Source organism: Neopelma chrysocephalum, unplaced genomic scaffold (assembly GCF_003984885.1).
Source record: "Neopelma chrysocephalum unplaced genomic scaffold, ASM398488v2 Primary Assembly neopelma1_73b, whole genome shotgun sequence".
In the NCBI taxonomy this organism is placed as follows: Eukaryota; Metazoa; Chordata; class Aves; order Passeriformes; family Pipridae; genus Neopelma; species Neopelma chrysocephalum.
The window spans coordinates 3,822,818-3,838,559 of NW_020897734.1; the positions used below are offsets into that span (position 1 = coordinate 3,822,818).

The following is a 15,742-nucleotide window of genomic DNA, read 5'->3' on the forward strand; positions in this document are numbered from 1 at the left end:
AAACTACCTCGTGAAAATCAGAATTAACAGTGGAGGTACTGAAGAACAGTGAAGCTACAAGAATACAGCCCTGCAGTGGCAGGAAAATAGACCCAACCATGAGCTCAGTGTTGGAGACAAGAGCTGTGCCTGCAGCAGGCTCTGGGACTTGACCTTCTCAGCCAGTTAAGAACAATTTTGGGGTCTTTTTTAGTGAATGTTAATGATTGACTTTATCATCTGATACTGATTGATGACACAATCTCAGTTCTTCCGAGAATCAAACTAAAGTAATATTTTATTGCCCTTTAAAGACTTACGGATATATAAGTAAAAATGTAGTGAATAACAACTTGAATTCAACTTTTCTTTCTCCTTTTTTTTAAAAGAAACAGTTTTTTTCCATGGCTTTTTTGTATTTCCATGCATAAGCAGAAAAGGGACCCATAACATGCGGGGGTGAAGGGTTTCATTTCCAAATTTTTTATTCGTATCAGAGCATATTCTATAGACTTCTTATGAACAAAGATTTGTGTGTATGATTCAAATGCAAGAATAGCTGCCCTTTTAAAATTAACATCTCAACAATGAAATGTCAAACCAAGGGAAATACTTGTTATATGAAACAAGACAAATGTTCACCTCAAATATGAAACTGCTATTTGAGCAGGGGTTTCTGATAGAAAAGAAGTCCCTGTGGTAGCTGTGGGGGTAGGGACTGTGTAGAGAAATGCCTTTGCTGCTATACTTAGTTTGGTCTCTAAAACAGAAAAAATGGTAAATTTTCTATTAGTGTGCAGGGTGAGTTCAACTTCTGTTAATGTCACTTCCGTGCATCCCTAAGAAATGAATGGATCTGATTACAGAACTTATTTTTATTGTCTACAATTGTGATACAAAATGGCTCTTGCAGAAATCATTTCCCCAAGTAAGAAAACGAGCACTCAGTGATATATTGATAACGATGAAGTAAGAAATTTGAGAATTACTTCTTCACCTAAAATTCACGGTTTATTTCATAGTTTCACTGATGGAACTTTTAATTTTCTTCAATGACCAGTCACGACTCTGACCCCTCTGGTCTGTATACAGAAGTGTTATGTGCCAGCCTTGGCAGGTACAACCACAAACCAAATGAATGTTTTACAGAAGACAGTTTGCTTTTATAGTGATCACGCACTGATGTGAACATAGACTAAAAATAACAAATGTTGCTTTAATAAGGATTTTTTACAGTAGGCGTAGATATAAAAGTTTTTCAAATTATTTTCACAGGTATCACTGAACATTTCGTAGCTGTCTGTTACAGAAGCACCGCAAAGTGCTTTGAGTCTTTCGTTTATTATACACAGTTAAAATATATTACACTTCTGAAGGTATCTTAAATCACTGAACAGTTTTGCTAGCATCTTAATGAGCCAAATGGGAGTAAAAGGCAGTCCACATTCATGATGTGAATATACAGTAAGGTGTTTGACATCCTATGAACTCACTGCTCATGTTCTCAAAATAACCATGGTGATGAGACCTGAAAGACAAGAATGAAGAAATAAACACTTCAATTTCACTGAATAAAACATTTAAAATACAGTTTACCCTGTCACAGCCCAGAAAACAATGTAAAAGTGTGTAAATACATACAGAATGCATTTATACATACACTTAAATATTAGAAGTATTGCTCCAAGTTTTGATGTAGTCAAAATCCAACACTGAAGTGCTTTAGTTTATCTAATCACTGAATGTTAAAGAAGCTATAAATACTCCAAGCAATTACTGATCTCGCTATTGGAAAATCTTAACACTGAGATTTTGACTTAGGTGAGTGTAACAGTAGAACCCAAACCCAATTTTCATGGGGGCCAGTTATGGGCAGTGTCATTCAAATGCTGAATCATCAGTAAGGCAGATTAGTTGAAGGCTCCAAGGCTTTTTTTCTGCTCTGTGCAGAATAACTGATCAAAGACTAGTTTTACACAAAGATGTTAAGCTTCCTTGTCAGTCTGCAGAGAGAGCTTTCAACAGACTCTTTGTTGTGACCTTTAAAGAGGGAGGAAAAAAACCCTGCTCTGATAGAGGTTAAAAACAATTAAAACCAGAAGAAAGCAGGAAATGTGGGACTAATAAACCTACTCATGACACACCGAAAAGTTCACTTTAATTATGTGCTGATACAGGAAAAAGTACAAATCTGCAAGTTCTTAGCCATGGGTTATATTGCACAGGCAAGGGAAGAACATTAAGGCTCCTTGAATTCCAACCTTATGTAACATCACAATAATAATTTATCAGTTCTTGGGCAATCTCACTTTCTTGCAGGCTCAGATGATGTCAATGTAACAGCCTTTCACTGCAGAGAACTCAGCTAAAGCCTACAGAGCTCACCATGAATAAAGACATTTCTGAGACTATTTTACTCTCCTGCTACTACACAGTGATTTAAATTATTTACTTTATGAGACTGTGAAGACTGTGAAGCATGACAGAACAGAGCTGTAATGCTGCCTTCCATCAGATCAGCAATTTATCCATTAAAGAGGAATTACAGTTCAGCTATTTCTTAAGGTCTATACTGGCTCAGACAACCAGTGCTACCACAACTGCTGGAGGCCTTCATTTGGATTAATTCCATCATTGCAGAGTAACAACAGAGGCTTCTGGAGGGTGCTTACAGGAAAGCCTGAACCACTTGCACAGGGGCTTTCAGGCAGTAAAGGGTTTAACTCATTTCTGTAAATCAAATACTTCTCAAATGTCATATAGCCCAGCTGGTGTGGAATAACCACCCTTTTCAATTAAATGCTCCACAATCCAATCATACTTCCTTGTGGAAGAAAGTGGGTTCATCTTCTCAAGAACAATTGACTTCCTACACAAGCAAGAGTTGCACACAAAAAAATCTGTCCACTAAAAATACTGCCACCAAAGGAACCAAAACCTGTCAAAACTTCAGAGGGAATCAAGAAACAGGTTCAGTTGTTGGAAATGTATAAAGTCACATGGTTTAATACTGCAGTTGGCACCAGCAGAACCTGGAGTAATTTTCAAAAGCAGAGATAAAAACAGAGTGAGGATTACCATAAGGTCCTGATCTGAGAGTCCATCAGCATCAGCTTGGGCAAAGAGCCACAAGTGAGATTTCAAACTGCTTCAGCAGATTGACCTGTGAGTCAGCTGACTGTGCATGAACCATCAAGAACTTGCACCTTTCCCCATCACTACCTCACCTCTAGCTATCAGTTTGAAGCTGCCTAGCTCGTTTCCTGTAAATCCTCATTTCTGCCACGTAGTGGGACAGGAGAATTGAGTTTAGTGTGACTGTTCTTCAAATCTGAAATAGTTATAGAGAAATAGTCATAACAAATGAAATGTGCAACTTATCTATGCTTGCTAATGTAGGAGTTAAGTTACAAATCAGGAAGAACTGTGGATGGTAGTGGTCTCTTAGAAAGGATTTACAGTAACTTACTGCTACACACTTCAACTGTTTATCAAGAAGGCAGTGAGAATGGGGCCTTACAAACCAGCTCACAGGGGCTGGAGGGAGAAACACAGTAACACAAGAGCCCTACGTTCTGCAATAGAGTAACTATTGCAATACAAGAATAAGAAACAGGACGTTCCATTCAGTTTTGTTGGCAGATGACCGTGGTTGGCCCATCATCAAATGAAGGTAAAATTAACATGTAGAGGCCTGTATGTAATAAGTGTTGACTCAAATCTGGTCTAAAACACTTACAATAACTAATTTACCCTGCTGTCACCATGTCTGCAAATTAAGATATACATGGGGATGCAAAACAAAATGTCATGTGGTGCTTTGTCTCCATCCAGTTTCCTGAAGCCACAGGCAAACACAGCTGAAGTTTTCCAGACTCACAGAATTTGCAAGAAAACGTTAACAAAACCCAAAGTACTCACCTAAAACATAAGCAGCTACTAACTTTTGATTCACACTTAAGTGGAGGTAGAGAGGCACCAGGGATTCCATTTCCCCCGATGTAGGTAGCATTAGTGCTGCGACACACACCACTCCCAGGAAGACTGTTAGTAAACTAGGTCCCGACGAGGCAGTTCTGTTTTCTGAGAAGGCAAGACAGTACCAACTGTAAGGAACATCTGACCAAGAGAAACATTAAATACTCTGCAAAAACGTTTGCAGTGCATTGGAGCTGCAATACCCCGAGGTTCTTCCTTTCCCTTTGCAGTTTGGAGGGGGTGGAAAATGACTCTTAAACCCACCCTTCTAAACCTTCTGCATTTTGCAGTGGGGGAGGCTGCTCCCTGTTCTGATGCTGGGACTTGTTTTCACATGACTTCCCAAACCACTCCCTTCTGGAGGAGCAGAGCCTGCCAGGCCCAGCTATACTATAGCTATAGCTATATATACACACACACTCAGGACAGATGGGTGTCTCAGCAATGCCTGACATTTCCCCACGCATCCTCACTGCACTCCTTCATATGTTCCTTCAGTGATTAGTGATCAGTTAGGAAAGATCACCCAAAAGAGCTGCACAGGCAGGTAACTGCTTACACCTCCTGAGCAAAACCTGGCTACAGCAAGAGCACAGGTTCTTGGGCCAGATGAGTTCTCCTTCTTTCTTTAAAGGATTCACGGGCTGCACCCAACAGAACCAGTATAGATGCCACAAATCAGTAAAATTTGAACCTTCCTTTAAAAACCGTGAGAGTGAACCACTCTGACATCCAGTATCACCAGAATAAGGAAATGCAAACCACAGACAATAAAGAGTCCTTCATACCCTTTATTGCGCTGCACTTCAACAGCTGGAACCTACTCAAAGGCCCACTGTGTCATCTTTGAAAAGAGCTGTTAACATGTTAACTGAATACCTCCAACCAAATCCTTAAGTCCCATTGGAAATTAGCCAATGTTTTTATCATTTAATTCTATCCTCAGTGACCAGCAATATGTGCTCTATTTCAATTCCATAAATCTGTTATTTCCAGGTTGCAGGTTACATGCAAAGACTGCAGTCACTTTGTTTACTGCTCTTCTGTAAGCAATAAAATGTGGTCAACAAGGTTTTGAAGCAGAGTAGTAGTACTTGGATTAAGACCAGTATCAGATTGTTCAAACCCTCTGTCCTGGAACAACTATCACAGTAACATTTTGTTCTGTGAGTCCAGAGATCTTTGTAGGTTTGCTTTAACCGTGTATCCTACTAATATCTATCATCAGGGTTTTCTTTAGTACAAAGTATTTCACCAGCCAACAAACTCTGTATAAGTAGTGAAACAGGTTGGCTTTAACAAGAGAAACACCCTCAATAAGGTTCATCTATTTTCTGGAATTGATTTCTGTTGCTGTAATGAAAAATTAAACAGTGACAAGAACATAACAATATAAATCAGTAAAACTAACAGGACTATAGGCTGTCAAGAATCAGTTTAGATTCAATTCAGGTAGAACTTGATACTTTTTATCCTACCCCTTCAATTTAACTGTTTGGCCCAGGTTTTGCCCAAGACTGTTGATTTACTTCCTCACGTATGAGACAAGCAGAGTTTTCAGCTCCCAACTGTGCTCTTCTGTTCTTGTGGGACAGACAAAGGAGAGGGTGCAGAACAAGGAGCACTTCAGAAGATGTTTTGGCAATATTTCCTGCTCATCAGGAAACAGGGGATTACGGGTTTGGAACAAGCTCAGAAGGGGCATATGTTCTGAAAGAGCCCAAGGGGAAAAATAACTACCATCCTTTGGCAGATAAATTCCCATTGGCTGCACCAGAACTCCTGCTCCAGAGGAAGGGAGGATTCTCTCTCCAAGGTATGACATGCAAACACAGGGCAGAAAAGGGTCTTGGTTGATCAAGGCAGCACAAACAGAATAGCCACAGTTTGGGTTCTTGGGTACTGTCATCCCCCAGTGACAAAGACAGCAGTCTTACAGGTAAGTAAAAAGAATTCCTTTCAAATTTATTTTAGCCTATATTTAAAAAAATATTTTAGTCTTTCTAGTAACTCGAGTTATTGAAAACTGATTCAGAAGACAGGAGAGGTAAAAGATTTCAGCTACCTGGTTGACACAAAGTCTGCTCAAAAAAGACACTTTCAGCCAGGTGTTCTTTTATTCGTTTTTCCTCCTCTTCCTTTTGTTGTTGTTGTTCCTTTGCAGATGGAAGCAGAGTAGCAATAATCTCCTTTTTCCCTAATGCTTTCCTCTGGCTCTGCTCAGACACTTGTAGACGGAATTTATCTATCACACCATAGTAAGCAGCCCGAACATCTCTGTGACGAATCACACTGCAGAGAAAAACAACATTTTCAAACAGATCAACTAATAAGAAGCATGTATGGAATTACACCCTGTATCACTAAGTTTGTCCTCTTTCCCCCACGCACAGATAAACTGCAATAATCCAGATCCCCATTACCTCCTCCATCACTCAGTGATTCTGAAGATTTGATCTTGCCTTCTCTCTCCCCTCCATATTTCCCAAATATACAATAAGCTCCAATTGGATGGCCAAAAAGAACAGTTAATTCTTTATCTCAACCCACCTTTGCCTCAGTCTGAGGCTGAGCTGCCACCTGATGAAACATCAATTTATTGAAGTTGTTTGATGCTGGCCAATGATTTTAAAAGGTATGAGGGGACTGAAGTGGACAGGAAAGAAGTAAAGCAGGGCTGCCAAATACTTGGACAGGTGTTTGGCAAGCTGAAGTTCAGCTTTTTGAGGAAAACAGGCTCAAAGCTTTACAATTCTACATTCTCAGAAGAAAAACTCATTCCTTCCGTGGACAAGAGTCAGCTAGGGATTTTCAAAATCAGAAACCCACCATTATGAGCATGTTTGGAACCTATAAAAGGCACAGTTTTAAAATAGCACTGATCAAAACAGGCAAAACAGACCTCTGAGCAGTGCTCTGCTCAACTGCCTCCTCTCAGTATTTGTGATTCATCACGAAAATATGTATCTAGCATTAAAAAGCTCGAACATTTAGGTTTAAAATGGTATCAACTCTTAGGGTTAATAAGGATTTCAATTCTTTCTCCAAATGTTTCTTGTGAAAGGTTATTCTAAGTTTCTAAGGTAACAATAGCTAATCTGAAAAAAATACCTACAAATAAGTGGTTTGGTTTCAAGAGGGCTGCCATCTCATGAGGGGAAAAAAATGACTGTACCCTTAGTAACACAGGATAGTAGTTTCAAAATTGCTTCAAGGAAGGGATGGATTTTTGTGTTTCAGTCTTCATTTAAAGGAACTGTATCACATCAAGGTATCGACAAGCATTAGCACATAGCCAGTGCCTGCAACTGGTATCTAGTTTGAATAGACTATTCATCACAGGAACAGAGACCAAGTCATCCCCCCAGCGAGAAGGCTGCAGTGATATACCGAGTTTTACGTCACTTTAGAGGCAAATGAGTGTGCTTATGACAGCCTTTCAGCAAGTCAAGTGTTGGCTGGGCAACTGCCTTCACTAAAACAAAAAGCTTTTTCCCTCTGACAACCCTAATTCATAGAGCTCTCAGCATATCAGCACAGCAGATCAACTGATTTCTTCCTTTAACACTTCCTTTAAATTGGTGTTTCCACTCTTAGTACCATGGTACTAACTACCAACCTAAACAGAATCTTTACATAACACCGTGCTAGGAGAACATGTATCTGCTGCCAAGCAAAGAGATATTTTCTGCAGACCCTCATAAACAGATACATTCTCCTGTTTCTTTTTAGAGATCATTGCATAATTGGAAGCTCTGTAGAATATCTGTTTATCTGGCAAATGGCCACACTTGCATAGTACTGCTCATATCCTAGCAGTAAACACTGCCCTGAGACAGCAACCACTGGAATGGGATGGGGGTTTTCCTGCACAAAAAAATCCCCTTCAAACACATGTATGTCTTATTTTCCTTTATTTATTAAAAGACATTTGTTTAAGAATTTACACAAGCTTGATTATATTTGGTTAAAGTCTGCTAAAGACCACAATAGTTCACTGATACAGTGGTGTATTCTGACCCATTTTGTTCCATTTCTAGCACTGTTGCCCCTCCCCACTGAAACTTTTTAGTTTCATGTTTTAAACTTCCTTTTGATTTGGTGAGTCCTTGGAATTTTTCAAACTACACTTAAGGAAAACAGTCTAAAGGAAAGAGCCATTCCCCAAGCATGGTATTATTTATCTGACAAAAGATAGTTAATTCAATAGTGGGGTTTTCTGCATATGGCCATTTGTTAGCCAGAGATTCCAGAAGGTGTTTTACAGTTTGGAAAATTTCTATTCAAAAAGCTCAGTCTACTCTTTTAGGTACCTACACTTTCTTCAGCTGTATCTGTACATCAGCACAGAAATAATGTGGCAAATACAAGATAAAAAAAGTTGGTCTATTTTAGCTTATACACCTACTCTACTCCAAATTACAGCAGCCTGCAGACCCTGTACATTACTGTGGTCACTTGACCAGCCTCCTTGTTTTGTCAGTTATTGGGTTGGGACCTGACAGGAGAAGCAAATAAAGGGGAGACACAGAGATCTGAGAACGGGAGGGGTGGTCAGGGTGAAAGGTAGGCAAAAGTATCTTAATTAAACATGGCCCAGGAAAACGTGCTCAGCAGAACTGCATACATTTCCATTTTGCCAATCTGCAAACAAGTTATTTCTCACAAAGAAATCCCAACCCTGGGGGTCTTGCTTTTCTTGTTATTTCATACAAAAAGGTATTCAGAGGAGGCTCACATTCCTCTCACTGCTGGTTTACAGACTCCACTACAAGATGCGTTTACTGGCAATTTATTTATGCCCAAAGACAAAATTAAAGAATATTGTAATACCTCTGCCCTAGAGTGAAAGAACAGCAAAAACCAGACAGCCACAAGTACACAGGAGATTAGGAAAACACTACAACTTTATCCAAGTTATATTTTATATGCATGCTGTCATTTACTACCTCTTAAATAATAAAAGAAATTAAGATAATAAAATGTTGTATATTAGAAAAAAACCCAACCAACTTTTACTTACATATCAACACAGCACTGAGGCTTCACTGCACCAGTAGCATCAACCACCGCATATTTATTTGGGGTTGTACAAAGAACTGCAATGAAAAGGACAGGAGTAGTAACAAATCATGAATTAATACCTCACCAACTTCATCAACAGATACATGTAGAGACACGAGTTTGGTTTTGTCACAGATATGATTTGTTACATGAATTATAATTGGACTGTTCAAGATCACCAACTAACCCTTAAACAGAACTTAACCTAAGAAACCCACCTTTGAATTTTAAGGCAAACTCATAGGGGTTATATAGAGTCAACACCTGCTTGTGTGTCGACTGGTCATCTGCATAAAATATAAGTTCTGTAGGAAAAACAAAAACAGGAAGATTTCCTTCCACTAACTCTGGCTGTCTTTTTTGTTGCTGCATTGGCACTGAATCCTCCTTGCTGCTTCTTGTGTTCTTATGATTTTGAATCCTCAGAGACTTCAGTTTTTGAATCGTTTAAGAATTCCAAAGCATTTTGGCAATTCTAAAGGAAAAAATGGAAAAAAAAGAGAAAAGGCAAGAAGATTATTTCCATAAGTCTATTCTAAACTGAGGCAGTCAACAAAGGTGTAAAAATATAAAATGTGATGCTTGATTATGAATCTACCTCTCCTTATGTTCCTTCAAAAATACTGATATATAAAAAATATTTGCATTATGTTTCCATCTATTTAACAAACTGCTATAAAATAAATGGATAAACACCTCTTCAGTGTATCATGGCAGCATTTGGGGTCCCAGTCCATGACTTGGGCTGCTTATACTGGTTCTTTACAACACAAGCCAAACAGGGAAAACAAAAAGATATTCCATCCCATGTCCCATGTCTCGGGACACCAGCACTTAAGAAAAAGCAGAGCAGAAATGAGGAAACATGACATAAGTAGGAGTCACTGTTTAGGCAGAAACCTCTCCAGAGGCATGACCTCCCCGGATGAGGAATAACAGCCCAGGTATCTGCTCACCCAGGTATGTCAAATCCCAGAAATTCAGAACAAAGGAATGAGGAACATCTTCCCGGTTTGTTTAAACTAAACTCCTGTTACAACTACATGGTAGTTACATGCAATGAATTGAAAAATAACTGGGATGAGCAACACCAAACAGATATGGGATTTACTGTTTGATTAAAAAAGACAACAGGTTTTCTGCCACCACTGCCTCCAACCAAAGTACAACCAGTGCAATTCTCCCTCTGCCACCCGCACAGTTCTGTTTTATTTTGAGTGACATTCCAGAACTAAAACCAGAACCCATGACCCAATCGAGCAACAATCCCAAATGTAATTCATAAAATAAAATTAAGGCCAAACTCCTCAGCACACATACCACTGACTTGACACATGACAGACAGAACAAAGTCTTCTCCCCCCCCAAGAACGTCATATTTTATTGCAGCTCTTGTAGGTTAATTATCAAACTGAAGGTGTCCTTTGAGGTTTAACTTTACAGTAGAAAATATTAAAAGAACAAAAAGTTCCTACTGACTCATTAGCTGTCATTTCCACTTCCAATGAAGCTTTATAAACAAGGTAAATTTCAGCTGTTCTCCAGTCCAATAAACTGGTTTCGTTGCACCTTAAAAAATTTAGTTTCTGAACTTTCTAGCACTGAGTAGCCCAAACACTATGAACAATCAAAACCAAACGCTTATTTCGGCATTCTAAACATCATGATGATCACATTTCCAAGCACCAGATACAGGTTTCATACTTGAAACATGACACAGGTTCACATGTTTACTAGAGTGTATCTGTCACACCATCAGATTTACAGGTTCTGATTCTTATTCACAAACTAAGCTTTTAAATTTATTTATTTATTTATTTATTAAAATAGCAAATTATCCCTGTAGAATTTAAATTCATGGATCTCACTGGAATGTCTTTCCCCACGATCCAGTTTCTTTTCAGAGTACAAGTTCGTTTCCACTTCACTGAAATGCTACTAATAATATTCTGAAAACAAATCCCCAATGATAGTGTTCCAAGCTGATGTTCTGTTACCTTATTAAGAAAAGACTAGAAAAAGAAATGGCTCTGTGAGTGCTTCTTAGAATTTTGGTGAATCCCTTTTGTTTCAGAAGAATCAACAAACTCTTGTGCAGCAAGTGTGAGTATTATTTCTTGAACAACTTTATGTACTATTGCAAAGTGAGGTTCATTGTTCCATTCAAACATATCAGGACTATATGAAGAGCTAATGTGGAAAAACTACCAGCAAGTAAAATAAAAAATAACTTCTTTTGATGCTTCTCATAGGTAGAAGATTAAGAATTATTAATTTTTTTTTACCCAAAATTAGCTCAATACAGTATGCAGTAAGAGTAGGTTGGAATCTTTGGGTCTCATACTTATCTACATTGTGTACACTGTGTGTAACAGAAATACAGGCAATCTTTGCATTAACCACAGGAATTTTTACTGAATAAATGTTTCAAACTACCATACAACCAACAGCAAGCTACTGCTACATATCTTAAGTGACAATATTTAATAAAAGTTTTAAATATTATTTATAATAACCAATATTATTTGGATGCTTCAGTTTTTTATTTAAACCCTGTACATGCTTCATTCCAATTCCTGGCTTCATACCACATCTCCAGTTTCTTCAGCTCAGCCAGTGGCAAGTGTTTAGTGTCCAAAACCCCACAAATGACTATCAGTGGAGGAATGGATCACTAAGCCTATCAACAGGCTCATTTTTCTCACACATCCATTGAAAACAGTGCACAAAACTCCCTGGATTCCAAAACCTGCACACGGAAAGCCACCAATCTTAAAAAAGTATATCCCGTTATTGCTTCCTTTTCTTATTTAACTTGGCTGGACGAGGAGTTACCGCCCGAACTGGCAAAAGGAATATCTGGCAAACCCAGGCCTATAGTAGACATGTTTGCTGACACAGCAGTGTCATTCAGGATATAAATTTCTGAATTCCTAAGCAGGCAACCAGCATCCTTTTTCCTTTTTGAGACAACAGTTCTAGCTTAGAAGTCACCTTGCTGGGACATCTCACCAAATGACAGCAGTAAAAGCACTTTTCCCAAAGACTGATTTATAAAGCACACACATGCTGGGGAGACGTGACAGTTTAGTCTTGATAACACCACACCTTTTGCATCAACAAGAAACTGCGAACACTTTTAAGGAGTGTATGTGTATCACCACAACTTCCCTGCCCAGATTAACCCCACAGCAGCTCTCACGGTCAGAATAAGGTCGTGTAGCCCAGCCAGTTCATTTAGAAGAAACTCAGCTGCCTCTCTTCCACACCAGGACCACTAAATTTCGCAGTCAATAGTCACCACAATTCCTCGCCCAACATAAATCTGTATCAACCCCGGATCTGTGGTCTCAGCTCCGTGACCTGCACTGCACAGACGGGTTTCTCCCAGCACTGCCAATGACGTTCCTGCAGGAGCAGGGATCTGTCAAAGGTAATGCTGGTTACAGGACATAGGCCAGTGTGTAACACCTGCACAACACCAGCTCGCTTCCCAGTGCTCTCTGAAGTCCAGACAAACAGTTGTCGCTGGCATTTTCTCAGCACAATAAGGATCTTTCCTCCCTGATGTTACTAAATATATACTGCTGGTGTCACAATAGCACAGATCTGCCAGCGTTTCCTTTGAAATCCCTTTCTTCATAAATTTAACTCGACAGAGAAAAACATGAAGTGAAACATAACTTCTCTCTAGGGTCGGAAATAACCCTGATCATGATTTGCTTTTACTTAACAAGTACCTGCTGAATAAATAAACCAGCTGAAGAAGTTTTTTATTCCCATTTTAACTTCCAGCGGCCTCATCACCATGGCTTCCCAGTGCATTTGTTGGTTGTTTTTCTTCCTAACAACTCCAAATAACTCTACAGAATGTCATCGGGTAAACACTTTATTCGGAAGAAAACCTCTTTACAGTCATAGTGTCCACATTTTTCATTTAAAAATTGTCTAATTACAGTGTAATCTATTTTTGTTACATCTCATGATCTACCCCCTAAATCTACGTGAGCCTTTCTACACTACACACTCAGTAAAACTGATGCCTTTTGAGTGCCTATTTACAAAATAAACCCAAAGTCTTCTTCAAAATTCCCTCCTGTGTCAAGCTGAGCAATCACTTTGAGACACAGGCAAACGCAGCACGGGATCTGAAGCTGATCCATTAGCATTTTGTTTCTCCAAAATGTTTTGAAGGCCTCAACATGCGCTTACGCAAAACAATGTTTAAACTACCTGCAATTATCTGGGAGAGTCACCCAACAGGAGAGCAACAGACCCAGCAGCCAGGATGGCTGGATTCCATTATTGCTAACTCTGTCACTGACACTCCATGACCTTGAGCAAGTTGGTTAACCTCACCTCAATTTGCTGATCTACGAAGGCACATATTCTGCAAAGGATTTCAGTGGCCAGACGGTCCCATTTGAACTGGCAGAACTGCTCTGATACTTTGCAAAGCTGCTACTGTTTACCCCTTCACAGGGTGATGAGAAATGTAATTAGTAACTGTCTCCAGGATGCTGTAAAATGAAATAGTCTTGGAGCGTTACCTATTAGCATGGATGACTAAAAGATGCATAAATCATGCTGATACTGACAGCAAAATTTATTAGGACCACACTATTCTGTCTTTCATTTTTTTAAACGCTGAAGAGGTGACTAACAAAAAGAAATATTCAAACGCAACTAAAAGGCATGCAAAAGCAGTGAAAAATGAAATAACAGCTGTGCACTGCTTCTGATCCATTCCGGCTCAGAAGACTCCTAGGGAAGACTTTCAAGGGCACATCTGCCTTAGTCTCTATTTTCTTACTTTAGTCTCTATTTTCTCACTTTCAGGTTGTGTTTAATGCACTAAACCGCCTGATTTTCAAACCTCTGTTGTGCTCATTAGCACGACGTGGCCCCGAAACGCCAAACACTCTTCCCCGGGAGAGCGGCGGGGGGAAAGGCGTTCCGATCTGCTCGTACCGCCGGCAGGGCACGGCGGTAATTGCACACTCCTAATTGATCCTCTTTGTTCTCCAGCGAGGAGCAGCAGCAGCGATCGGGGCTGAGGCAGCTGCGCGATAACGGCGGCTCCTGGAGCCGGCCCTGCCCGGCACCTTCCCCCGCACGGCCCGGGGCGGGACCCGCCCCGCAGCCCTGCCCGGCACCTTCCCCCGCACCGCCGACCCCCGGAGCGACCCCCGGCCCCGCGGGGCAGCGGCCCCAGCCCGGGGGCCCCGCAGCGCGGCCGCCGCCTCGCTCCCCATCGCGGCCCCGCCGGGCCCGGGGCCGCCGCCGAGGGCAGCGAAGGGAGGCCCGGCCCGCGGGGCCGCCCGCCCGCCACAGGGCAGGACGGGACGGGACAGCGCAGGGCAAGGCAGGACGGGGGTCTCGCTGGGCTCCGCCGCCCCCGCCCCGTGCCCGGTGTGGCCCCCCAGCCCGACTCACCCGCCCGGGGCCGCTCGGTGGGGCTGGCGCGGCGCCCCTTTGTCCGCCCGTCACTGCGGGCAGCGCTGGGGCTGCCGGGACCGACCGGCCGCCGCCGCCGCCGCGTCACCGCCCCGCCCGCCGCCCGCCCCCGCCGCCATGTCGGGGCTTCCCGCGATCGGGGGTGTCCGCGGCCGCTGCCCGGGGCCGCTTCTCGGTACTGCCCCTCGGTACTGCCCCAGCACCGCGAGTGCTCTCGGAGCGTCCCCCGCCGCCCTCCCGGGCGGCCCCGCCGGCTCCGCGGGCAGCGCGCGGGGTGTGCGGCCGGGCCGCCGCTCCTCACCTGCGGGAAGGTGTTTTTGATAGTAATTTACCTCATCTCGTGGTTCTTGAGGTTTAACCCGTCCTGGAGGGGTTCCTCCCCTCTCCCGGCTCCTCGAGGCCGCCGTGTTTCCTTGCCGGGGTTGCAGCTCCGGAGCTCCGGCTCCCCCCGGTGCTGCCCATCGCCTGCACGTCCCGCGGTGGAAGGGTCGCTGTCCCACCCCGCGTGAATCACAATAAAAGTATTGACAACTCAGTCGTACCTGCATGACCGTACAGCAGCACGGCTTAAATGGGGCACGCTGTCCCTGTCAACAGCTTCTCATCCTGTTAACCTTTGTTCTGTATTCCTCTTTCATCAAATTAAACTAGTTGTGGACTTCAGCTCATTTTATGCATTATCCACTATATTATCTTCCTTTGGTTTTCTTCCCAACTTCGGCTTTTGAGCCCTGTATGATAAAAATAAACCCATGCGTAATCACCACCCAATATCATCCCCAATTTTAAGATTATTAATGCAGCAGAATGTTTTCGTTGCAAGTCAGGTGGATAATTAAGATTTATATTGAGCCATCCAGTCAGCAGGATTGCAAAATCTTTTACCCATTACCAGGCTTTACCCACCAGTGAAATGAACACACATCCGTGGTGAAATAAACACAGCAGCCATGAATGTTTCACAATAATACCATGAAACAATCCAGGACAGGAAGCAACACATTTTGTCTATTTAAAGTCGTGGAAGACATTAAATAAAGAAATTCTATACAATGCATTTTCTAATTTAGCCAAGTTGTGTATATTATCACTTACGTTTTTCTGCTGATCTAGTGGTTGCTAGTAGTTCATTAAGAATTCACAAATTACATAATATTGTTAAATTATTATATATAGAAATTATTATCTTGTCAGAATTTCTGAAAATGTATGCAGTGAAAACTGGTAAAATACGTTTTTTTTGTTTCTTGATGAGTGTCGATCA

General features: G+C 41.5%; 1 protein-coding gene across 2 annotated transcripts; it reads right to left on the reverse strand.

The window, feature by feature from the left end:
- Positions 1-839: 839 nt before the first annotated feature.
- Positions 840-14,567, reverse strand: MOSPD1 (motile sperm domain containing 1). 2 transcript variants are annotated; one of them, XM_027687372.1, is made up of 7 exons: positions 14,458-14,567; positions 9,240-9,496; positions 8,981-9,056; positions 6,023-6,249; positions 3,901-4,062; positions 3,207-3,310; positions 840-1,507 (listed from the first exon to the last, which is right to left on the reverse strand). In XM_027687372.1, the coding sequence occupies exons 2-6, from the start codon at positions 9,391-9,393 to the stop codon at positions 3,231-3,233; spliced, it is 699 nt and encodes a 232-aa protein (XP_027543173.1). In that variant the 5' UTR covers positions 9,394-9,496; positions 14,458-14,567; the 3' UTR covers positions 840-1,507; positions 3,207-3,230. The 2 variants fall into 2 exon arrangements, with proteins under 2 accessions (XP_027543173.1, XP_027543174.1); XM_027687373.1 differs by lacking the exon at positions 3,207-3,310 and having other exon boundaries at positions 14,458-14,566.
- Between the last annotated feature and the right edge of the window lie 1,175 nt (positions 14,568-15,742).

Coding starts and splice junctions, on each gene's coding strand:
- MOSPD1 (XM_027687372.1), bottom strand. CDS start 9,393: ATGCAGCAACAAAAAAGACAGCCAGAGTTAGTGGAAGGAAATCTTCCT. Junction 9,057..9,239: donor GTTTGCCTTAAAATTCAAAG/GTGGGTTTCTTA, acceptor TTTTCATTGCAG/TTCTTTGTACAACCCCAAAT. Junction 4,063..6,022: donor GCAGACTTTGTGTCAACCAG/GTAGCTGAAATC, acceptor TTGCCTTCTCAG/AAAACAGAACTGCCTCGTCG.